This window comes from Ambystoma mexicanum, chromosome 7q (assembly GCF_040938575.1).
Source record: "Ambystoma mexicanum isolate Mex_15411 chromosome 7q, UKY_AmexF1_1, whole genome shotgun sequence".
Lineage (NCBI taxonomy): Eukaryota > Metazoa > Chordata > Amphibia > Caudata > Ambystomatidae > Ambystoma > Ambystoma mexicanum.
The window spans coordinates 746,234,025-746,260,727 of record NC_090941.1 but is presented as its reverse complement, the minus strand read 5'-3'; the positions used below and the strand labels follow the sequence as shown (position 1 = coordinate 746,260,727).

The window sequence follows — 26,703 nt, the reverse complement described above, 5'->3', positions numbered from 1 at the left end:
GGTTCCAAAAAGAATTTAACTCACAGGCATAATTAGTCTTGTTTTTTTTTTTAAACAATTTTATTTGAAGAACAGCCTTGGTCATAGTATCAAATGTTACAAAGGAAAGCCAGAAAGAGCAGAAAACATCAACAGCCAGACGCGAGTATAAGAATCCATTGAACAGCTGCCCAGGAGTTGATAGGCCCAGATAATTTGAGAAAGGGTCATGGCCGCTTCCACTTAAGGGTTTTTGGTGAGGGTCTCAGAAAAGGCTCCTAATCGGGGAGGGGTCATAGTAGGTCAAAATGCACCACAAGTCACGGCTTCATTGTCAGTTGTGGGTATGTTTGTGAGTATTCGATGAAAGGCAGCCACTTGTTAACAATTTCGATTATTGGTTTCGAGTCAGTGCTGAGATTTTTTCGGCCACTGAAATGTCCCAGATTTTGCCCCACCACATCTGCAGGAGTGGGCCCTCTGCCTCCTCCCAGCTCCAATCAATTGTAATCTTGGCTGCAACAAGGAGATGAGTGATGAGGGTTGTGGTGTACCCCGAGTCAGGGTAGACCTCTGCCTGAGCATCCTCGAGGAGCACTACCGCTGGGTCCAAGGATAATTGCGCCCCTGTGATAGCTTTAATATGCGCCAAGACCTCTTTCCAAAAGACTGCTGATTTAGGGCATGGCCATTACATGTGGATTAGGGGACCCGCGTCAGAGCAACCCCTCCAGCAAGAGGAAGGGCAGGTAGACTTGATTTCGTGTATTCTGGTTGGGACTATATACCACCTATAACGCAAATTATAAAACACACTCCTGGTTTGGGATGGATTTGGGATGGATTTGGAGAATGTGTGTATGCCAAACGATATACAGCCTCAGGAGTCTTCGTGTGGGGCCGGGTGCCTAGACCCTCCTCCCATCTAGACATGTAGGAGAGTTTAACAGTGGGTTCTGATTGTCTACTAGTCTGTATAGAGTGGCAACCCTGGCCTTAGCCAACACTGCTTGCAGAGTGAGTTTGAGGGCATTCTGGGGCCTAGTGTCACAGGGACGCATTGGCTGCTGTTGCAACATTGGAAACAAGCACACTCCTGTGTGCCGTTACGCTATCCTGGCAACTCCGGGTAGCGGTCCAGTCTTTTTCAAGACGGTGTCACGCAATCAGCATCTCTTCTTTTCCTTCCTTCAGTGCCGCTGCTGCCTTGCAACCCAGATTCCTGCTGGGTCATTTCCTTTAACCTTCTGGACTTTTTCTTGCCTCACCACTATTGCTGTTGCATTCTTGCTTTCTCCTTTTTCCTGCTCCCTAACGGCTCCCTGCGGTTATTTTCCTTTGTGGCTCCTTCCTTGCTGTCATTGTGTCTCAACTTGAATCCTTGCTCCTTGCCTTCCTGACTTACCCTGTTGATTGCTCCATTAAGAAGGTTAGCTCCTCCTGCCTCCTTTCCACCAACCTAGTCTGCAAATAATAATATTATCATATCACATTCTACTCATCTGTTTTGTTTTGGATACAACGTTATTGGGGTTTTTATGCCTTATGGGCTCCCCTTACCCCCAAGGGTCACATCCCTTTGGCTGTCCCTTTGTTCTGCCTGTTTCAATTAGCCAAATATTGTGGCGACAGGACAGGACCAACCTTATCTCTTCAAGGAGCACTCCTCTATCAAGACCGGGAAAGGAAGACAAACAAAGCCTTCAGCAGGTCAAGACATTTCTAAAGGTGAGATTATAAGTCAAGACGATATTTGTAGTGCCTCAAATTTTGGCCCTGGGATTCACAATCCAATGCCTGAGCTTCACGTACTAACACCTGTCCGCTTCACTCAGCTGAAACGTAGCTTTCGTTTCCATGAACGTAAGGGCGCACCGTCAAGGGATAGCTGTTGTACAGTTTGCAGTCCTCCGGCCCTCCAAGCCGAAATCTCCCTGGCCATGCCTACGGGAGTTCCCCACCTCGATATTGCCTCATTCTTATAATAAAGTGGGTTGCGTGTCATAGTTAAGAGGGAGGGTAACTCTCGCAGGACCATGGGACTGGTGAACAGGAGTCATGAGAGGGGGAGCTTGAGAAGTTGCATGTTCTGTCTCCAATCCCATCAGTCTGCCCCCAGACCAGTGCAGATGAAATTTGCACTGCCAGGTTGTATCTATTTATGTCAGGATGCCCATGCCTATGTCTTCGCACTTCGGAGAAGTACATTTGAGCTTTTTTTCCTTCCCAAATAAAAGAATAGATTTTATTCTGCAGCCCTTGAAGGAGGGACTCTGGTATTCTCAACGGCAAGGACAGACAGCCATACAGGAGCCTGAGGGATCAAGTTAATCTTCACTGCTGTATTTTCTCCCAATTCCTCTATCTGGCCATATCATCCGCTAGCTGCTTGAATAGCGGGCCAAAGTTGGCATTGGTCCACCAGCTTGGTTGGGAGGTGGACCCCAAGATAATCGATGGCCCAACCCACGCACTAAATTGGGGAGATGTTGGTCAATTGGTGTATAACTTCAGGAAGTAGGGAGATACTAAGCCCCTTGGATTTGGCGTAGTTAAATGGTGAATACCGATGCTGAATTGTAATTACAAAGCTCGACTAATAAAGTGCTAAGTGAGGCGGGAGCATCAGTCAGGGTCAACATCAGGTCGTCTGCATAACGGACACCTTGTATTCTGTCTTCACGCGCTTTATTTGTTAGATCTGTCTATTACCCCTGATTCTTGCAGCCAAGGATTCGATAGACAGGGTGAAGATTAGCGGCGAAAGGAGGCAGCCTTGTCTGGTGCCTGCTGCGATTGGAATTATTGGGGTAAGCTGTCCATTGATCCTAATTCTAGTGTAGAGTGATTGGTGCTTGGCAAGGATGAAGGTCGTAAACACGGGGCCAAAGTTGAGGGACTCAACAAGCAGTTTGATATACTGCCAGTTGTAAAATGCTTTATTGGCGTCTAATGAGAGTATGCCCATTTCGAGTCTTTCTCTGGTTCCGATGATGATTAAATCTAAGACTTGCCTGATATTATCATGGGAGGATTTGTCGATGATGAGCCCAGTTTGGTCACATAGAGGGGAATATACTGGAGAGTGAGTTGGGCAATATCTTAAGAGTATATTTTGGCATCTAGATTCATTATAGAGATAGGCCCGTAAGTCTCGCAGATAGTGGGATCTTTTCCAGGTTTTAGGATTGGGGTGGTTATCGTTTCTTTCATGGAAGGGGAGATTGTACCAGTTTTAGGAAATCAGTTATATATGCTCATTAGGTGAGGAGACGGTTGGCCATATATGTCTTGTAAAGTAAGGCTATGAAGACGTCAGGGCCGTGAGCTTTATTTTTTAATGTTTAGGTAACCGCATGAATTTCACTCAGCTGTATAGGAGCTTCCAGGTCCAGCTGAAGTTTGTTGGGGAGCTTTGGGACGTTAGTCCCCACAATTTATTGCTTTTGGAAGTGTAGATCAAGGTGAGCCTCGGACAAGAGGGCAGTAAAGCATCCTTGGAGAAGTTCAACCTTTCTCTCTTTTCCTAAGTGATAATGTTACCCCAGGGATGTTATTTAGGGTATTTAGTGTTGCTAGTTTGTATGCTAGGATCTGGTTGGATCTATTCCCTTTAGCGTAATAAAACTGTTTAGCTTTGAGAATGGCTCTAGCGGTTCTCCCTGCCACATGGGCTTTGACTTTAGCTCTAGCTTCTTTTAACGCTTGCCATGCTTTCTGGGAACCCCACTGCTTAAATTTGGCTTTTTTTTAGAAGAAATCTCTTTCCAGTGTTTGTGCATGGGCCGCTAAATGGCTTAGAAATACCCCATGCACTAATGCCTTCATCAAGTCCCAGATTGGCACATGGGAGTGCTCATCAAGTAGCCATTCATTGTGCTATTAATATGCTGCAGTGGGACTAGGTCCAATAATACAGGGTCATACAACCTCCAGGGGTGCCTTGAACGGGATGGTTGCTCAGGTTATTTTCATAGTCTTCATCACTGGGGCATGGTCCGCCAGTACTCGCATTCTTATGGGCACTTCAGATATGTGCCACCACGGTCAGAGACCAGTAACCGGTCCATCCTCGAGTGTCCTCGATGGACATGGAAAAAAAGTGTGTGAAGTGTATCGATTTGCTATTCAGGACCCTCCATGTATCTACCACTCACAGCTTGCACAGAAGCATAATAATATATGCGTTTGCGTTCTGTGACAAATCAATGGTATTCGTCCCTTTGTCCCATGGGGGAGCCACCCACTTTGAGGCTAGGGAGGTGAGCCCGCTCTGCAAGACCAACCCTAGGCATCTGGGCAAGTGGGACCTCACTGGGAGTGACTCCCTTTAGGGGCCAAAACTACTGTTCATGTGAGGAACTCGCTGGATCAGCCACACTATCAGCATGTAATGGACTGCCTAATGGGAAGAAGAATGCAACATCCTTCCATGTGACTGTAGGTAATGCTGAAGCAAAACCATCAGCGAATGTAAAAGAAATGTCCCTTTAAGAGTCTGGCACTTATCTTAGTCAAGTAGAGGAGAGGAGATGAGAGAATATTGGATGCAGGGGAAGCCCTCTGACTTGATCGCCCTAAAAGGGGGCAAAGTCGAGACTTATTGAAGAAGATTATAAAAGGATGAAACAGGTGAAACAGACATTTCATACAGAGACTATTGAAGAAATCAGCAACCCAAGAGAATAAGGATCTTCTCTTGGATGACTCCAACTTGTTTATCTTAGTGGTAGGGTCAGGTAGAGTTAGGTTTGGACCAAGGACATTTTTATTTTAGGATTTTCCGATGACTGATGAGCACCCTTAGTTCTTTTAGATAGTCAGGTTGAACCATTTAGTGATAGGCAAAGTTAGGCCTCATCTACATAATTTTATTAAAAACCACTAAAGTGTCCGACTCATACTTCCGACCCGCCACAGTTCCTTTAGTCAGATAATGTGGTAGGAAGGGTTTTATCCAACCATGGGTTAGAGACGAGATTGAAGTCACCCTCTATAAATGCTTGTCCGTCTGTCAATGCTTCTATGTGGGGGAGTATAGTGGCTAAGTAGTGGTCCTGTTCATTGTTGGGCGTGTATAGCGGAATCAAGGTACATTTCTGCCTGAGGAGATTCCCCTTAACGTAGACATACCTCGCTGTGGGGTCCCTCAGTGTGTGGGTCCTGATGAAGGGGACTCCTCTTGCTATTAAAATTGCAACCTTTTTCTTTTTCTCCCCTGTTGATGGTAAGAATTGAATGGGGAAACATCTATTCCCAAGTCTGTGTTCGTCCTTCGGGAGGAGATGGGTTTCCTTAAGGAAGACCAGGGAGGTGCCCAAGTCCTGGAGCTGTAGTGACACCCCTTTACTTTTCATTGGGGAGTTTAACCCATATACGTTCCAAGTGGTGCAGTGAAGTAGCTCGCTTATGGAATCGTCAGGGCCTAGCATTAAGAGTGTGGGTGCATCGAGGTAAAAACATGCTAGTGTTCATAATATGTGTCTGATGCAAAGACTTCTCAACTCATATGGCAAGATATCGGGGCTTTTTCCAAACATAACTCCCCTCATATCCCCTCCTTGCATAAACAAAACAACATTGGTTGATGTGTAACTGAGCAAAGCACTGGGGCTCGTTGGGGACGGGGGGGACCCGGGCACGGCCTGAGGTTAAGGATACACCGTCTGCATGTGGAACAGGGTCTTATAATGGTCAAGCCATTAAGGGCTGGTATAAGACCATTAGGTTTCAGTGTCTGTTCAGATTCCACATCCGAACCTCCAAGCTTGCATGACCTCTGGACTTAGTGCAGATATTTCTCGACGTATCAAATCCCATACTTGAATGTTCGTCAGGTGCAGAAGATGTTGAGTCTCCGGGTGTAGCAGGTGAGAGCAGGCGTTCCCCTTCCTTAAGTGATTTTATCAGACACTTTTCTCCATTGATGCTGAAGGCTAGAGCTGTGGGGAAAGCCCATCTGTATGGGATTTGTTTTTCCCAGAGCCATTCTGTCATGGGCCTGAGGGCCCATGACACAGGAGAGATTTTGGGCCCTTCTCACAGGAGAGATCTTGGTACAATAGGATTTTGGCATTGCTGAAGAGATTTTCTGGCAGGTTTCTCGCAGCTTCCATTAATCACACTTTGGCGAGGTAAAAGTGCACTCTCATAAGCACATCCTGAGCTTCGTTGGGCCATAACTGTGCTCTTGGGCGAGTGCGGTACATCCTGGCCAGTTCCATATTCGCGTTGTCACCGACCTACAGGATGGAGCAAACAAATTCAGGGAGCTCCCCATCTGATACGTGAGCTGGCACGCCCTGGATCCAAATGTTGCTTCGCTGGGACAGATTCTGAGCACCTCCCAGCTTTTTGCATTTCGCCTCCAGTGCCTCAATGCGTGGTGAACATTCCCCCACTTTGTAGGACTGCTCACATTAAGTATTTCCTGCATATAAGCAAAGCCTACCCCACTACTAATCAAACCTTAACTCGAAGTTCACCACTCCTTCAAAAGGCTCACTATACTGTTGATGCAAGCTACCTAGTATTTAAAGTGAGAATGGTGTACCCTAATGTAGCCTTGCTAATCCAGACTTTAGGCCTCATTACGAATTTGGTGGTGTGGGAAAAATTGAGGTAATTCAGTTACCTCCATTTTTTCTGCACTGCCAAATTACACGTTTTCATAGAGTGGTAATTCCGCCGATTTTGGGTGGAAAAGTGGAGTATGTACCTCAAGCATGATGCTGGAGCTGAATCCTCCACGAATTGGTGGAATTAATTCCACCAAAAATCCCCAATGAAGTCCTATGGACTCCAGAAAATGTGGATTTATACCGCCTACCACCACTTGTAATCCTGCGGTAATTTCACAGGATCAAGTGGGGGTAACTGTAAATCCGTTTGGTGTTATCTCAGAGGGGTTACCTCTGAAATACCAAACTCGTAATGAGGCCCTTTGACCACTTAAATATGTGTGCTAGAGATGACATACCTGAGCCGCACCTCACTTAGGTCAGAGCAGAACCCCGTGGCATGCCCACCAGGGCTGAACCCCGTGTCTGCGGTGCCGTTAGTACTCTGGTTCAGAGGAGATTTGCCTAGCATTTCAGTGTTGGACGGTCATTGTGGGCGGGACCAGACTAAGACCCACAGATATTTCAGCTGTTGTTCTTCACAGGCAGCTAAAGCGTGATCCTAAACCTTCCTAATCCACCATCCCACAGAACAGGTTATTTGGCCCTGTTAATTGTTCTCACAATTTCGGCAAATGCATTTTCAATAGGTCTGCCATGTACCAACTGAAAAAAATTACTATTTTTAAAATGTTGCAAGAATATACCTCGAGGGAGAAACAACGTTCATGCCAGCAAAATATTTCACATGAGAACTGTGCTCTAGTAGGAACATGTGATACGCATGCAGGCTCTGCTGGATTCACAAGCACGCTTTTCAAACTCAGTGCAGTTCCACTGTGTGCAACGCTGCAGGCTTCTTTTCATATCAAAGTCTAAGCCGACAGCCACTAAATGTGTTGACTGATCACCCTACTTAACTTCTAACTTACCCTCTGCTCACCCTACTGCACTTAGTCACATACCACTTTATGCCGTGTGCCTTAAGTGAAGGTTAAAAAGCAGACATGAAAACCTCAGACAATTCTATGAAACACGGGAGGACCATGCCTTTGCAAATACATGGAATTTTACACAGGCTGGACTATTGGCATACCTTTCAAGAGATACGGAGACTGGGCGACGTGCTCCTCGCCATAGAGTACGTCGATCAGGAGCCCCTCGTTGATGCTTCCGTACATCCGGTAGCGCATGAGGAACGAGCCATCGTTTCTGTCTAGAGGGTTGGGCACGTGGATGCGGATGTATTCTTTTGAGGAGAGTGCTTTGATGGATACTTTGAACGTTTTCGGTCCTGAAAAGAAGAAAAAATAATGATCACGTAAGGCTATCTAGGCTGCCCAGATTCCTTACACAGAGCGCTGGTGCTGATGTGGCCCTGGTGGTAATAATGAAGATGTAGTAGGCACAGCTGGACTGAAAATAGAACGCTACAAACTTGAGAAAAACAATGGCAGCACCCGTAGCAGGGTATTCAGCTATCTGGTGACTGACTACTTGCACATGCGAACAGTAAGCGCAGGACCGGCACAAGACAGATTCTGGAAATTCTGATATTCCTGGACATGTAGCCAGAGGCATTGTTAGGGGGGTCGAGGGTTTAAGGGAGCTATAGCCCCTGGTCTTTTGGTTGTAGCCCCGGATAGAATCTAAGGAGCTACAACCAAAAGGCTAGCTAGCCCCCAGTCCTGACAGCTCCGACATTAGCATAGCCCCGGGTCTTTTCCAGACCTAGCAACACCCCTGCATGTAGCAGTAGGAGAGCTGTGTTGCCTTTGTTGCTAATGCAGCTTCTGTTCTTGTATCTGTGTTTGCTGCCGGTTTTTTGCCATGAAATTCGAGGGCTTTGCACTGCAGCTGGCCACCTGTGCCAAATCCCTTGGCTTAACATCGACAGACACCCCACGTTCGAACAGCACATAGCAATGAAGACACGGACAGCTCGGTAACAATGTTCTCTCCTGCAGAAAATCAAGCCCTTCCTCCCAGAAAACAACTTCAGCTCTGCTGGCCAAGCCTTGGTTCTCTCCCACCTGCTTGGTGGCAGTGCTCTTTTGGAAGGCCTTCCAGGGACTACCCCGTCACCCCTCCCCTGAGATGCTTCCTGCATGCTGCAGCAAGACTCATTAAAGGGCTGCGCAAATTCGACCACATAACACCACATCCCCCGCCCCTGAACCTCATCTAACTGCACTGGCTCCCACTGCAAGCAGTATCATCTTCAAATCCTGTTGCATCATCTACAAAGCAGTCACCCTGAAGTACCCAAACAACCTCGCTGAGACACTCAGCATCCCTGGAGGCCGGCAGTCCACCAGAAGTAAGGAAATATGCAGACTTGAACTCTGATGGTGCAGGGGAAGGCAAGAACCAGAAGATAGGCCTGCTCTGTCTACGCTCCAAAACTCTAGAACCTCCTCCCAAACAACATCATACTTTCCACGTCGCTTCTACAGTTCAAGAAAGAGCTCAAGGCCTCCCTCTTCAAGGAATGGCTCCTCCCTAACACCGTAACACCTTGACTCACATACCCTGCACTCCCCATCCCCACCCTACCTGAGACTCAGGTAGGGTGCTCCCAACTGTCTGCTCCCCTTGTTGCTTGTAGATCACTTGCTGCCAATTGCCCACCCTTCCCCTGTTAGCCCCCTGCTCCCTTTCTCCGCTTCCCTTACTGTGTTCTTCCCCTTAGGATTGTAAAGCGCCCCATTGCTTCCTGAAGCTAGGTTCATGCTCAAGAAATACCCTAATAACAATTGTCCTTTGTACCGCTCCTTCCTGATCGTCCATGCTATGTCCTCATCGGAATTGTGGACCAAGCTGGCTCTTGTAGGAGACGCTAACCTCGCACACGCACTTCAGAATTCACAATGACACATGACCATCACAGGCCAATGAACAAAAAAGGGCCTAGCCCTCCCTCAAGCAGGGGAACCAGTAACGGACAATCAGAATACGTGCCTTCCAGCTATTCTTTCCCATACTGTGCCTTGCATATTCAGGTGGCCCCCACACAACAATTGACGATGAGGTGGTCATTCCCACAGCAGCCTCTCCTACTGCCAAGACAGCAGGGAAAACTGGTCACTAGTCTACACATGGCCTTGCTGCCTTGGCTGCTGGCTCCAAGCAAATCTTCACGCCCACTCAAACATCCCTGTGATTCGGAAGAGCTGCATCCATGTCAAAATCCTTGACAAAGCACATCCACTGCACAGCCAACCAAGTACTGCTCCCCCCCCCCCCGTCTGCCCTTTGACATTTTTAATACAAGGCTCAAGTTGGGTGCTGTGTCTAGTTCGTTGAAAAAAGTCCTTTATGGTGAGTGACCCCGACATCATACGCACCACACTGATACACCTGGTGGGAGAAGATTTTCATGAACATTTCAACACGCTTCCTGAGCAGGCGATTATGAAGATTGCACGGCAGTCACAACAGTGTTATCAACCTACCTTCAGCCACAGGTCAACCCGGATTATGATTTAATGTGTGGCAATCCCTGTAGATGCTTGGAGAATCACTTGACGCATCCCACATGCGTTTCCGCCACCAGCCGAAATCATGCAAAGGCCCACCCAAATAATTCAAGTCTGCACATCTGTCTAACTATGCTGCAACATACCCAGACAAACGGGTTACATGTGATTTTAACGAACTAAAAAAATTAAGAATGCCTTTTTAACAAATCCAAAACAATGAACAAATATCCATTTTTTGTTTCTTTTTTTAGGGGGTACCCCCTCTAAGCCCCCTGTTTCCCCTTGTTTAAAACCCCATCCCACATGATTTAACCCCCACATATATTATTTTAATAAAATTCGTAATTTTTTCGCTGTTTTTTGATTTGTTAAAATGTCATTCTTCGATTTCAATTCGTTAAAATCAGTGCGTACCAGACCAAACTCTGCTCTCTCATCAGAAAAAATCCAGGACTGGTGAAAAATCATGGCCTTGCTGACTAACGTGCCTTAGCCATGGACAAATCACATTCTGAGAGAAAACAAGCCATTAAGAAAGCTCACGCAATGAGAAGACATAAAAGCTCTGCAAGCCCCAAATCCTGCCAACTACATCGGCGTGACTCGGCGACATCAAGAGATGGAACTTTCTGATGTGCCAAACAAGCATGAGCGCATTGTGACGGGGATGGACATGGCCGCGGAACCTGCCCTGCACGAGGCTACACCTGCCGCAACAGTGTGACATTCCAAACCAATGTCACCAAGTCAGTGGCATTGAGACAGCTGTTCCATAGATGGATCCTTCTATTGACCAAGAGACCCCTCCTAAATCCTAAGACTTCAGCAGAGATAGTTTAGTCTTTATCTATAATATTTATAGAGTTCACTAAATTGTCATCATTGTGGCCTTAAGGCACTGAAACAAACCTTATGAAAGTAAAGTGAAAAGACTGAGATGCAAGATCCATGACAATGGCCTACGAATGTTGGCCATCACTGACACGGGCGCCTTAGTAAATGCGCTTCCAGCCTCCAAATGTAGTCACATCTTACTGCGTCCTCGCCTTCAGTGCAACAGCATGAACATCTTAACTTCTCAAAACAAGAATCGTATCCCACTTAAAGAAGTGTTTGTACCGTCCATAACTCATGACAAACAGTATATCGAAGAGGGTATTTCTTGTAAAAGTGGGCTTGGCCTGTCGATAAGCTGCAATGCTTGGTAACGGAAGGGATAGCCCCTACTGTGGAAGGGTGGGAGGGTTGTTGTACAAATAGGGAACAAAGGAAGAGCTCCAACCACAGATAGATTACTAGACACTATCTTTTGGTGTCTTAATGATTATGTTCAAGTTATTTACAAAGTAAGGCTTCAAATAGTAAACCTAGTATCTTTATGAATACACAATTGTATCCCCTAATCTAGCAAATAAGGCACAAATCCCCTATTCGTGTAGAAATAATTTAGGTCAATTTATTCTTGGTCTGTATTTATCCAAAAAAGGAAGGAATCCCAAAAAGTCAAAGCAAAATCACAAAGAGAGAAGCAATTGTCTAAAAATCACATGTTTGGTGGGTTAGTATCATTTGTGTGATATGGATTACATTGTATAACATCAAAGTAAACATGTACAAGAGCAGATAGTTGCAAAAACTTTTTTTAGCACTATATGGAAGTGATTGTTTAACGCTTGCACATCATGATTAGAGAGGTACAGAAAATTCGGTCCCTGAATGTTAGCTCAGGTTGTTTAATGACCTGGTTTACCTCTGCATGTTTTTAGAATTATTTTGGCATCCTAAACTGTGTTAGATCTAGGCTGGCCAAATAAATGGATCCTTTAGTGCAACTTCTCGTTGTTGACTTATGTGGAGTAAGAGTTAAAAGGGAAAAATTGGCTCGTCTGGTCTCAGGTACAGCAAGGCACACTCTGCCTAGCTATGCTCGGAGGGCCGTGGGGATGAAGCCTGGGTAGCTTTTGAATTCTATAAACAGAGGACCAAAACCATCGGTCTACGCCAGGGGGAGAAGCCCCCTATCTAGTTGGAAAAGGAAAAATAAGCACAATATGTGCTTACTCCTGTGGCGTTACGGCTTGTTGTTGGAACGCCTTCGTCTGGGCCTCCGGATTGGGGATCTCTGTAGGGAAAACGCCTCCTGGCACTGCTGCAAAGAGGTGGTGTCCTGTATTCATTAGTAATACACTTGTAGGATTAATCCTGTAGGACTACTGGCAATATTCCTTCTGGAGCCAACAGGTCTTTAGCAGTATGTTCCAAGGGTCACTATGGGTAGGGTAAACCTGCATGACACGTAGCTGTATGCTTCAATTCTTGAAATGTCGAATCGTTAGTGTCCTGGATCTATTGTGAGCATAAACGTACTCTGTTGGCATATAGTTCATACGTGCAGAATCAGTGGACTGACACTTTGAAGACCAAAGACGCAGCTGAAACAACGACAAGGGATTCAATTCCTGCTCCGATTCCTAGCTGCAGATGAAGCGTATTGCAACCATGCCTAGCGCCCTCACAGAAATTAAGCAAGAATTGCCAAAGTCGGGGGCTTCACTGCCCCCGATCTGACTCTGTACTGGGTTGCAGCACAAGCCCAATACGCCACATACTGGTACAAGAACCCTACTGCTTCACCCCATGTCAACTGGAAAGGCTTGCAGCGGCCGAGGTAAACATCATCTCTCTTGTCCTCCATCGTAAGTATGAAGTGGACGCCACATCTGACCCCATCGCGACCACACTGATGGCATGTAACCGACTACTGAGTCCGGTGTCGGAATTGCGCCCTCATTACAAATGGCTCTCTATTTGGGAGTTTCCCAGGCTCGAACCCACACATGACAAACGTCTGTCTCAGCGCTGGCTAGAATTGGGGCACCATGCACTGATTGATCTATTCCCTGAGGGGAAGTTTATCACTCCACAGACTTGGCGTCCCGGTCACACTGGTTCAGCACTGGAGATGCTGCAATACTACAGACTCCGAGCTGCAGTCCGTGCCATGTGGTCATCCTACCCGGACTAGCCCCCCGATACACCCGAAATACAGTACATAGCCAATACCAGTAATAGCCGAGGTGTAAGTCTCCTCTTTGTATAAAATACTGATTGTGAAATCTCCAGACCAACCCCCCCAAGGCACGTAATGAATGGGCTGGCGAACTTGACCTAGAGATTACGGACGGCTTGTAGAGAAAACTATGCTCTCATACACGCAGAGTTTCACTTAATTTTATACTTCGCTGCATGCAATACAAACTGCTGAAAAGATTATATTAACTCCACATAAACTGGCCAAGTTCGCCCAGAGCCAGATACACACCAGCCCAAGATGCCGCTTGGAAAGCGCCGACGACATGCACAGGTTTTGGTCATGTAACGCACTTAATGCATTCTGGTGTGAGCTCCTCAGGGCTCTCTCTGATGTCGTGGGGGCAACAGTTGACCCAGACCCGATTGGTGTGCTGTTCGGGGTATGGAGCAGTGATGATGCCAAGTAAATGTCTAGTTTTTGAATGTAAGCGGTATGGTGGCCAAGAAATGCATATTAGTGTTGGAAACGCCCCTCTCCCCATACCTTTAAAATGTGGCTGAATGCACTCACCTGGACGCAGTCCTGTGAAGAGCAATACATCATATCCCTCCCCATGCATTCTCGCCCTAAAAAATTTGGACTGCATTCTTTAGTTATCTTAACAGACAGGCTGATGAAGAACCCAAGTCCCCTGTATTGGCGGCCTTGCAGGACTAATCTGAACTACGGTGTCATCAAGCAAATCTGTGCTAAGCTAACATACTTGTATGCAATATCCACTACTGTGAAAAGGACTGTATCTATGTAATTGAATAGTAATGCTTTACTGTGTGTAATTGCTGTAACTGTTCACCAGTAAATAAAAGTTTTTTTTAAATAAATTGTCAAAGTCTACAGAGGGGGTGCTCTTGCAGAACACCCAACATAGTGATCCCGGATGCCCTGACTGATTGGTTAGTTACACGAATGACAAGGCATTTAAAAAAACAAAAACAAAGCTATGAGAAAAAGTGTAGTTTGCATACGTAGCCGTCAAAGTCAGGGAACTGGTGGCCATGTGTGTTACGTGCCCAGCTGCAGGGTCCAACAAACCACTGCCTGTCATTTTCTCTTCAGAAAGAGGAGGATCCCTGTGGGAAAATGTGAGAACTGCTTTTTGCTCCCGTTTAATGGGCTGCTGTTCGCTAATCCTTGATGCCTTCCGGCACTACCAAGAAGTCAAGCTAGAGCAGTTGATGGCTGCCGAAGTGGTCCTACCCAAATTAGAAAAGATCACGGCATTATACGGAATCCCATGACTACTGAAAACAGACAGTGGACCGCCCTTCCAAGTAAACGAGTGATCACCTGCTGGTCTCAATCCATTGGTGATGCTGAACATTTTATATCAAATAATTTAGATTGCCTTTGAGAAACAAGCAGACATCGAATACGAAGTGTACCATTTTACCACTTAACACCCAACCAGCAGGTGCTCCCTAGCAACACAAATGAACAGGCATCCCGCAAACATGACAAGTCCTGCACATTTGTCTTGGCGACCCCCTAACATTAACAATGAAAAAGTTGAAGCCCAACAACACCAGCACAATTACCATATCGACGCCATCGGACATGGTTGAAAGATGAGATTGTCGAAGCAAGAAGGGAAAAAAAGAGCTTTAGAACATACATGGAGGAAGAACCCCTCACCTATCACCCTCGAGAACTATTAAAAAAAAAAAAAAAAAGTGTACAGTTATATAAACATACCATTATTGAAGCAAAAAAGAAAACTTACAACGTACGCACCGATAACACAAAATCAAAGAACTTTTTTTAATTCTCAAAGAATGTGAAAGTCATTCATCAACTTTACCACTTATCTCTTAAGACTCCCTCTGTGTCAATCCATTTAGGACGAGTTTGCAAAATAAATTGGCAGTCACCGTCTATTTCCAAGCAATTGTCCAGCTTAGTTCTTAATAATGAGTCTACCATATCAAACAATGCACATTTATACTTGTCCAAAACGACTTCTAAGTTTACTTTTCATAGCTGCTCTGAAAATGAGGGTTTGGAGATTGTCAAAAACATGAAATCCACCTCATGTCTGGGGGACTCCTGCCCTTGCGACATTCTGAAAGCCTTCCTAGATGTTCTGATCCCTTGGATCACAGAAATGATTAACCTGTCCTTCGAATCAGGTACAGTACCGGCCATCCTTAAGGATGTTTGGGTTACTCCCCTGTTGAAAAAGGACACACTGGACCCTGCAATTCCAAAGAATTATAGGCCCATCACCAATGCTCCTTATCTGTTGAAAATTCTGGACAGAGTTGCTTATCTACAGTTTCAGAATTTCATATAGGAAAATAATCTATTAAATATCCATCAGTCCGGCTTCAGATCCCAGCATGGAACGGAAACCGCGTTTCTGGATCTTCAATTTAACATCATGGAAATCATCTAAATAATTAATCCAGCTCTTCTGTTATTATTAGTTCTATCGGCAGCATTTGACATAATTGATCACAAACTCTTACATAACAAATTGTTAACTGGAGCTATTTGCTCTGAAACTGCCGCCAACTGGTTGGCCTCCTTCTATCTTGGTCGTAGGACCTCTAGTGTGGCCGTACCTGGTGCTCCAGCGAATCCCATAGCCCTGACACGTGGCGTGCTGCAAGGATCCTGCATGTTGCCTTTGCTGTTCAATATTTACATAAGACCATTTATTGATCTTCTTGACGATCTGGGTGTCCAATTTTCGAATTATGCGGATGACACCCAGATCCTATTTGAACTATCTGGTGATCATTCTAAGGATACCAACACAGTAGACCTAGTTTACAATAAAATACAGAATTTGGAAACTAAGCTTCTTATTATGGCATCTGGTCCTCGCCTGAAGAAGCTCCATTCCCAATATTCACACATTGAAATTTCTGGTACTACTATTGCCGTCAGTGAAAACATTGGGTGTGTCTTGATGCTGAGCTATCCATGAAGAAACAAATATCACAGTTACGCTCATCCTGTGGTCATGTAGTTGCTTCACCAGATCAGACCATGTCTCTCTACTGTAAAGAGAGTGCACCTGTCATCCTCACATGTGAACTCACGGTTAGACTACTGTAATAGTATACTGTTAGGCACCTCCACCACCTCCAGACTACTCAAAATGGGGCTGTGAGAGCAGTCTTCAGATTATCTAGACGCAATCATGTAACAGCCTTTAAAAAAGAACTGTATTGGCTTCCAGTTAAGCAGAGAATAAGACACAAGATATTTTCTCTCGCTTTTAAATGTCAGAAGAGGTGCACTCCCCTTTATCTATCTAGGAGATTGTCATCAAAACCCCCCCGTCGACAGTTGCGTTCCTCTGATAATTCTCCGTTGACTCAACCCCACTTTCGTTTGAAAAGATGTGGAGAAGCAACTTTTGACTTCCATGCTCCGCGTGAATGGAATGCTCTACCTCCTGCCACTAAAGCATCTCAGTCCCTAGCAACATTTAAGAGAAGTATAAAAATGGTGCTCTTTAATTCAGTGGACTAACAGCCTCTTTCATTGGTTTGACCTTTCAGCAACCTCGTTGCTCTGCTCTTCTTCTTTCTTGCTGCGCTCTGAAGCCTTTGGGCGTGTAGTGCCCTACTCAGAAATTAAAATAAATAAAATATGTCTAGGAAACGGATTTAGAGGTCAGAGATTGTCCTTATAATTACCCGCCATACCAGAGGTAAAGCTAGCCCTTTGATGCAAGTCCCCTGTCAATCACTGATCGTCATTGGACCCTTGTCACTGCCAACAATGATCAAGATTCTGTCACTCGGAACGCAGCATATTTTAAAAGATAAGAATGACAACCATTGGGATGAAAAGATACCAGAAGCATTCAATGCCAACCACAACCCCATAGAAGTCCCAACCAGGTCACAGGCAGGCAACTTCCATGATGAGTTATAACCCTAATGCTCTTGATAAACAGAAGAGTCTTCCCCACCGTTGTTAAAGCTAGCTGAACCAAGAAGCCATTTAGAACAAAACATCATGACCAATGAACTTCCATACAACCTCCACAAGAATGAAGGATTGTCACCTGCAAAACCAAAAGACCATGACCAAGAATGCCTCTTACATGAACAGATCTCTGAACTCGGTAATATTTGTGTTTGTAATGCTAGAACGCTGCCCCCTACCCTGGCCTGCTGCATGCTGGCTCACTGTGCCGGCAAATGCGGCCCAGCAACATGTGCAGTGGGGGGGGGGCATCGAAGCAGCCTGCAAATAGGTAAAGGTATGGGTGGCAGGATCCCCATTGAATGTGGGTGTCAGGGTGTGAGACGTGGGTATAGATGTGGTCCCCCTCATTGAAATTCCAGAGATGTGGAGATGTGAGGTGCTGTAAGGAAGAGTCAGGAAGGTTATGTACTGATCATAATTGTGGCCCTAGCTAGCTCATGTAGGATCAGCCGGGGCACTAACCGTACGCACGCATGACCGGTGATACATCCATGTCAACGCTCAATGAATTAATGGCCTCATCCCACATTGGAGTGGGTGATCCAGAAACAGGCAGTAATCAGAACACTTGCCTCCCGACTATTCCTTACCTGTGCTGTGCCGAGCGTGCACAAGTAGGCCCCCCTTGCTCCACACAACAGTCCCTATCCTGTGTTTTCTTCTGGTCCTCCTTGTCCTAGGATCTCCACCAGTGATTCTTTGCATTCTGTTTTGTCATTTTGCTTTGCAAATGGGGCTTCAAGGGTTTGGGGTGAATTTTCCCTTGGGTGGTGGTCTGTTCCTTTTGACCATTCCACCTACGTTCCCTGTTGATGCTGTGTTGTCTTTAATATGGCACAAAAACACCCAGTGGGAGGTTGCTTGTTGTGCCACCAACTAGTGTGTTCTGTGACAATGTATTTCAACCTTGGTCCAAGACCTTTTTACCTATGAAAATGCCTTTGTGTATGCTTGGCACTCTTGTTTTTCAGGTTTATGACCTAAGCACAAACCTTACCAAGTGTGTAAATTTATGTAAAAACAAATTATTACTATGACAATGGTCACAGTGACAATCTGGTCTACTAGAGGGTGGTCAAGGGAACACACAATTCAATAATACTCCTTAATGGTTCCCTATAATAACACTTCCCTTTTTCTAGTTTTAGCGGAACGGTCATCTAGACGTGAAATGATGTCCGTCTTCTTCAGGACCTTCAACATTCCAGTGGGATATCCCCGAAGTATTTCTTTCACCAAGTGTATGCATTTCTAAACATGCCGGGGATTCCCAACTGGTTCTCTCACTTATATTTGCAACGTGGACAAGAGCCATTGTAATTTGCAGAGTAGACATAACCTTAACCCCCATGTTATTCCTAAAAGCAGCAGGATAATGCTAATATTCTGCAAAATTCATGTCATGTTTTATCAGCGTGTGCAGAAATAAGGAAGACATTGGGTAATAGACGCGAACGGGACACAAGACACTAGGGTCCTATAAACCAGGTAATGTGGACAGAACCTCTACCAGTACCTTTATATGCTCCCAGGGTGACTTGACAGTGCAGAGCTGGGCTTCTTGGTGCTTCCCAATGGACTGAAAAGGCATCAACACAGTTGATTTTGTTGCTCCCAATTGATTGAGTCTCGTCGGGATGGTTGAGTCGGTTCAATGGGGTCCAGACCATGTTGATTTGCATTGGGGCTTGGTTCAAAAATGGCTGGAGCACAGACAGGTGATGGTCGCGTCAGTGGCTCAAGTCGATCGAAGAAACAGTGAGTGTCAAAGGTACCTTTGGGGAGGGTCCTATGGCAGCTTGAAAATGAAAGAAAAAGTGGTTGAGTAAGCTCTAAAGCAGTTCAAGGCAGGAAACAGAAAATAGATGTTTGTTGGCTTCTTGGTTGCTAGGGGACCGTTTTCAGGGTCGCCAAGGACAGCGCGAGTGATTTTGCCGCTCTTTCAAACCAAGGAGTTTGCCAGAGAACAGTTGCAGGGGCAGATGTACGTGGTTATTTTGGTAAGGAAAATTTCGAATTCCAAAATCACGAATTTGAAATGCCCGTAATGAAATAATCTCGTACATGACCCCTGCCCGCTATCCCGCCACCCGCCTACCCATAAAACATACCTTCTGGTCCTCACTTACCCGCGTTTCCTCTGCATGGCCACTGCCGCTTCCCTGAGACGCGACCTCTGCCTCCCCATTGAGGGGCGTAACTTCTGATGCAGGGTCCGTTCTTTTTTGTTGTTGTTGAAAATCTTTCTTCATCCCCCGCTTTCCTTGTTATGGAAGTGGTGGACACACCTGCCACCCCTGAATTCCCCTAAATGTCAAAGAAAGGGAGCGGGGGACACCCCTGCAATCCCTGGATCCCTTTCTTTGACATTTTGGATTTTCTTTCTAACACGGACGAATTCGGCAATTCCTCTTATGCTGTTTATTTTTCAAAATTGTATGCGGTTTCACAGGGGTTGCCACCTCCAGGGAGCAGGATCATGGATTCCAAAGATGAGAAGCAGCAGGCCTTGTCCAAACACCAGTTCACCACAAATGGTTCTCTGGGATGGGCGAGGGGAGGGTCTTGCTCCCTCCTTGCAGTCTTCATCTTCACCCCTACGGCAGATGAATTTGGCAAACTATACCCTAATAAAGTTCAGGTGATACCTTGGTCTTCCAATGTCCAAAGAGGATTTCATGAAGACGAGTGGGGGGCTTTACCCATATTTGGGTCGACACAATCACGAGTGAAATTGAATGCAGAATATGTAGGCTTCCAGATCAAACAACAATTGATCCACACTGTCACAGAAGTTAAAACTCTTGGCATTACGCTCGAGCCTTCTCTGAATTCAGCTGTTCATACCAGTAATGTTGTGAATAAAGCGCAATACCATCTAAGATGTCTCTGGTTAATTAAATCGTTCCTCTCTCAGGCAAACTGTATTACCTTGACTAGAGCAGTGCTTATGCCGAGGTTGGATTATTGTAATGCTATTTTGGTGGGAGTAAATAAGAGATGCATCCACAGGATGCAGGTACTGCAGAATGATGCAGTCCATATTGTAAAAAGTATCCCATGAGGTGGCCCAATCTCTGAACATAGAAGAGATTTGCATTGGCTGGCTATTGAGGAGAGGATTAGTTTTAAAATTAGCACAATTACTCATAAGTGCTTATGTGGTTCAGCCCTGGCATATCTTCGGGATGGTCTCCAGCTGCAACAATCTGCCAGGACCGCTAGGCCTAGTGACTCTGTGCTTCTTTGTTGCCCCCGCATTAAGAGAGTAAAGGGTGATGGTCTCTCCTTTCCAGTGCAAGCTCCCATAGCATGGATTAAGCTGCCTATTTTGAGCTGAGGCCGATTTCAGATTTGCATCGTTTTAAAATACGCCTGAAGACGCTTCTGTTTAAATGAGATGACTAACCCTGATATCTGATCATTCTCACTCCCATCAGTCTTTTTGTGCCCTGATGCCTGTGGGCTCCTACACATTATAAGAGGAAAAATGAATACATAATTAATTAAATAAATAACCCCTTATAGAGTCAATTTGCCATAGTGGATTTTTCAATTTCAAGCCTTCTGTAAGGGTACAATCCTGGCTGTTGTGACAAGAGTCTTTTCATGATGTCAGTCCCAGACTGCATTGTCTGCAGGAAGTGTGGAGGGCCACATGAATTTGATTGGCCTAAGAAATCCCAAGATGGTTTACTCCTCTCTTGGCTGCAACAACCTCTGTGGGCTAGTGTAACTGTAACTCAACCTACCCATAGACTGCCATATCAAACCAGATATGGTTTATTTTTATGTATTAGTCTGACACCACCTCTGCATTTAAAAAGAGTAAGTCCATTTGAGACAAATTGGGTAAAAGTGACATGACGAGATGGGCAGAACCCCCATTCAAAGCACGAGATTAGCAGTCAATCTTCTCCCAATGACCAGTCATGCACCACGCGAAATTGCGCTGTATGCAAATTCACTGAGAGAAGTAACCAGATAGACCTGGGTTTGAGATGAGATACCCCAGAAAACAACCGACATTCACTAACTGCAACACAACTATGATTGTGTATGCCATATGTTTCCCTGTACTTACTTATATATAGGCAAGACCATCAGAAAAGCTAAAACACGAATATGCAAACATAGACGTTACGTTAGAAATTCTGTGGTTACAAGCCATGGTCTTCCATTACAAAGAGAAAATCTATACGGAAGAAGACATGAAATGGACAATTCTTAAGAACATTTTCCATCGGGACAGGACTAGAGCTGAAAAAACCTCTTGGATTTTAAGAAGAGGATTATCTTGCTAACGTAGCCGCATCACAGGCCTGAATGAAAGTACTGACTAACAACAGAACCAATTTAAGTAGAGGTCTGCCCTTGGCCATTCGGTAAACAGAATGGCTCACTTCCTCAACTAATTACTTGCATACATCACCCACATAGGCCATTGTGCATTATGCATTACCCTGAATTATTTTGTGCTCAGACGGTCTATTTAAACCTGCAACAGACAGTTTGTTTAGCTCCCATCAGAACGAAGTGAATGGTTACTCTGAAATGCTATAAAAAAATAAAAAATAAAAAAAAAAAGGTATGTAACCACTACAGGCTTTCCCTTTCTCGTTCTGACCAGTACCTTTAAATAAATGTGGTCAAATACACATTTCTTATAATGTATACACATATCTCCACCGCTATAATGATATTCTCTATCACACCCTTTTTTTCTACCAATTGTTTCCTATCTTATTTAAGAATTGGATTGACATCTTTACCTGCTTGGGACCTTTAAAGGTCAGCGTGAAACCAAAGCGTGTACCACTTCTTCACACTATCCATCTTTTGAGAGGAAATGCCATTATGTCTTGTTGTGGTGTCTTCAGACAATGCCCTAGCAATTTAGACGCTGTGGCAATCCAGGAGCATAAAATTATTTCTGCATAATACAGGATTTGTACCCCCGCTCGTTATCATTTGATACGGGATTCACTCCTGACCAGTAGGATACAGGTTTCCTACTTGGTTTTTAATATTTAGATATTCCTACATAAATTATAGAATGTTTCCATCATGTATCCCCTGCAGTCTGATTCGAATTACAACACCTGCCCTTTGATGAAGTTCCTGTAATATCCGAGGGAATGAAACACGTTGGAGTGGCTTTGTAATGGGCTCTGATGTAGAACTGACTTATCCTTTCCCCACCACAGTAACTACTTAGTCACTCATTCTGGGTGTAACCTACTTAGACAGGTGATTATGCCAAAACACATATGATGCATGTAATTGAACAAGACACATGACACCATTGTTGTATGTAACCCATGTAATTGACTAAGACACACAAAACAGTTTATGACACCATTGTTTTATGCAACCCATGTACATATGTAGATTACGCTGTAATACCACAGGGTTTGGGCGTACAACCAAATGCAATAAATAAATAAATAAATAAACGGCACAACATAAAATCCATCAGTTCAACTGTTTCCTATTCTCTTAAGATGACATTTTGTGATGCCCCACAGGATGCTTCTCAGCATTAGCCACACTACAGAAGATCCGCCTACTCCAATCAGAAAGCCACAATACAATGGACAATTAGACCAAACGCTGTGCTTTACTGGGCAGCAGTGACAGTAGAAGGATTGCAGCACAGAGACACAATAGCTATGAATAAGCAGATCTAACAAAACATAGTGTCTGCTGGAGGAAGGTACACACTGAGCCACGCGCACCCGCTCCAATTGGGAAGACAAGATGCAATAAAAAGGCACGCTATGCTGCAGAGAGTTGCAGACTTCTAAAACCATCTAGCCAGATAGAAAATAATCTCTGTACATAGGATGTCCAAGGGATACGCATGTGTAAATGCAACGTTGAGAGTCATGTTTGGGCCATTCTAAAATAGAAGAGTCAGGCTGCATGGAATTAGATGTGAACTCGACTAGGATTCAAAAGTCACTAAGGGATTGTACTTGCCAAAACCTAGGTAGTGACCGTCCTTTAAAATTCCTGCAACGATCAATTATTACATTATTAATAATACCAACATTTAATGTTTAAAGGGCATTTATCTAGCACATAATAGAGTAGAATTTTGCGCTGGCGATGAGCTCAACATGATTCTTCAAACCAACAACCCAATAAGTTTTAAATTCAGAAGCCTCACCACCATTTTTATTGTAGGCACCTGAAACATAAATCAAAAGCCACTCATAGTTTTAAATCTTTACTTGAGAGAAACAACTGCATTCCCCAAAGTACAAGCATGCAAGTCTGGAAGCAGCAAAATAGTGGCTGAGGCTCGTGCCTGCAACCTGTGGCTCTCCAGATGTGTTGGACCACAACTCCCATGATCCCTCGTGGACTGTGCTGGCCGGCGCTGAGGGGACCTGTAGTGCAAAACACCTGGTAAGCCAAGGGTTGCAGACCCCCCCTGCTGGTGGAATTCAGACAGGAAACAACATGTTGGAATGCTGCGTTTCTAAACCGCATGCCAGAGAAAGGGGGGCATTCCTTTCTCCGCGGGAGTAGCTCACGCCTGGCCTGCTGGAGAATGTGATGGGCGGAGCTGGTGAAAGGTCCTCCCAGTGGCTGCAACTGCCTGCGCGCGTTGATGCTTCGGGAGAGCGGGGTGCGCTCCAGACTGAGGCGGCGGGCAGAGACAGGCAGACAGACCCCGCTACACACGGAGCTGTGACGGTGTCGCAGAGCACACGGTACCTGAAGGGGCGCGCGTCAAGTTCTGCCCCTCGGGGCTCACTGCCTGGATGAAGAAGTAGCGGACTGGCATGACGACGTCTGAGCGCAGCCCGGGGCCCCACACCAGGCTCCTCTGCGGGCTGACCTGCTCCGCCGAGGCCCGGGGGTGGGCGGCCAGCAGGCTGAGCCAGAGCAGGCAGAGGGCCATGCTGCACTCAGGTGGAGGGAGCCGCTGCGCGCCACGCGAACACAGGCGCACACTTACACTTTGCGTTTATGGAGGAGGAAGTCGTTTTTGGTAAAAGGGATCTGTGTGTCCGTGATTGGAGCAGGGTCGGCCTATCGGGGGACGGGTTAGCTCCCCCCCCCCCCCGCTCCTCCTTTCGGTGAGGGAGGAGAAGAGGACTGACAGAGTGTTCACACGCGATGCGCTACTGATAACTCCTCGCGGAAGAGTGACGGGGTGCAGCATCTCTGGCCAGCATCCAATCACCTCAAAAACAGCTAGCACTGCAACAGCACACTGCCTTTGCACTGTCAATCAATAACATGATATAGTGACCAGTGACCACCTCCAAATGCACCACCCAATCCACGAAACCACGGCAGCATGACAAATCACCTCAGCTAAAAAAACGAAGCTACAGTTGCTGCGCAAACGGCCTAACACCCCCTAAGCGGAATGATTGTAAAGTTTGAATGTCATGGACCCAAACAACGAAATATAAGGGACCGACATTCACAATAGTGTCGATTTTTTTGTGACAAAAAGATTACTTTCTGGGTACGTATTTTGTTTGAATGTACGAAAGATGATGTTTTTGAAAGCACATTGGGCCAGTAACATTTGCCAATATGCACTAAAACTCAATCTCGGCCACGGTGGGCTATCTGGCCGAACCCTCTGTCGTTGCGTGATTGCCCTGTCTCACCCTCCAGTAGGGTGCCTATGGAGTTAGCAGTCTAAACAATGGGAACATGCGCGATACATCGGTAAATATTCATCACACGTCCTGTAATCGGTAAATATTCATCACACGTCCTGTATGGTAAAAGCAATGCTCTGCAAATGGAACTGTAATCATCCCTTGGATTAAAAAATGCCCCAGAAACCGCATACCATTGCCAAAGGGGTTCCATGTATGAGATAAGGGCAGGAAACCCTCTTTTTTTGAAGGGGGCCTGACTCCAGAGGTTTAGGGCAAAATTGTAAAAAGAAGATGGAGTCAAAGGCTACTCTTGTCATTAACGCTCTGGTAGTTTTCTTTAATAAGCAGTGGAGCTAAGATAGCATGTATCAGTTTTGCTCTTACAAGGAGCACAAGGGAGTTAAATTGTTTACAGATATAAAAAAGCGATTTATTCACAAGAAAAATGTTTAAAACCAACATATGCCATCCTGCTGTGATGAGACACTGCACAGTTTCCGCTTAGCACGGAAACAAAGCAGAGTTGCTCTGGCCACGCATAAGTTCTCCACGATCACGCCATGCTTGGTTCCTTAGCCTTGCAAGGACTGACGGGGCCCAGTGGGTTGAATGTTACTTAGTACATAGTGTTATGAAGCCTCACGGCCTTGTGCTACGGTAGCCCCCGCCCCCAACAGAGTGATACGCACATGTGTATTCTGTCTGGGCTCCGCCTGCACACTGTCTCCTGATTTGTTCTCCCCGACGGAGTTGCGTCACTCTGTCGCGGGCGTAGCATGACCACATCTCCACATCTCTCTCTTTTCATAACAATGAAAACATTACGGGCATACTCACCGTGTTATTCCCCTTCCCCCTGAAGCACTCCCTTGTGCACCCTCTTCTTAAGAAACCCTCAGCCGACCCGTCCTGCCCGGCTAACTATCGCCCTTTCTCCATCACTCCTTTCCTGGGCAAACTCCTGAAAAAGCTGGCCATCTCCCAGCTTAATCTTCACATGGAATCTGTTGGTTGTCTTCATGACCACCAGTCTGGCTTCAGAGCTGCCAGAAGCATGGAAACTGCTCTCCCGAACATCTGTAAAGACCTGCTCTCCAACCTTGATTCCAACACCCCCGTGTCCTCATCTTACTTGATCTCTCACCTGACTTTTGACACGGTCAACCATGCCATCCTGCTGAACCGTCTCCGTGATAATCTGGGTATCACTGGTCAGGTCCTGGCGTGGCAAACCTCTTTCCTCTCTCATTGACCCTCACAGGTCCAACTTGGGTCCTTCCTCTCCTCTATCTTTATCTCTACCTGTGGTGTCCCCCAGGGGTCTAACTTCTCTCCCTGGTTGTTCAACCAATAGCTGGCACTTCTTGCCCACCGCATTGCCGCTCTCTGCCCCAACTTTCAGTGCCATGCGGATGACACTCAGCTCATTTTCAGGCTACCTTCAGCCACCTCTTCTCCTTCTCTCATCTCTGACTGTCTGTCTGCTATCCAGGAGTGGTGTGCCGCCAATGACCCCTGCCTTAAAGCCAGTAAGACCAAGATTCTCCTCGTCGGCACACCAACTTCCTCCTTTCCTGTCGCTCTCTGGCCGGCCTCTCTTGGCCCTCCTTCTGCTCCCACCTGCGAGGCTAAAAACCTTGGGGTATTCATTGACTCCACTCTCTCCTTCTCTCCTCACATCTCTGACATCTCTAAGAAGTCACACTACCAGCTGCACCTCCTCGAAGGTATTCTTCCTTTCCTTTTCTCTCCTTCCCCCAGAAGCTCACTGTCTCCAGAGCTCTGGTTCTCTCTAGGCTGGACTATTGCAACAGCCTCTTTCTAAATCTGCCTGCTTATACTCTCCGCCCTCTGCAACTCATCCAGAACAGGACTGCGAGACTTGTCCTTGGCCTCAAGCCCAGAGATTGTATCTCTCCAGGACTGAAATCTCTGCACTGGCTCCCAGT

At 45.8% G+C, this 26,703-nt stretch overlaps 1 protein-coding gene across 5 annotated transcripts in view; it reads right to left on the bottom strand.

Moving 5' to 3' along the window:
* POGLUT3 (protein O-glucosyltransferase 3) overlaps window positions 1-24,193 on the bottom strand; it is a 201,090-nt gene extending 176,897 nt beyond the window's left edge. Inside the window, exons 1-2 of one of the 5 annotated variants that reach the window (XM_069640275.1) lie at window positions 24,091-24,193; window positions 7,696-7,893 (exon numbers count right to left, since the gene is read on the bottom strand). In XM_069640275.1, the coding sequence (XP_069496376.1) occupies window positions 7,696-7,792 (97 nt within the window). In that variant the 5' untranslated portion in view covers window positions 7,793-7,893; window positions 24,091-24,193. Of the gene's footprint in view, window positions 1-7,695; window positions 7,894-23,846 lie in introns of all 5 variants that reach the window. The other 4 variants (XM_069640273.1, XM_069640276.1, XM_069640274.1 and 1 more) reach the window with 4 other exon arrangements.
* Between the last annotated feature and the right edge of the window lie 2,510 nt (window positions 24,194-26,703).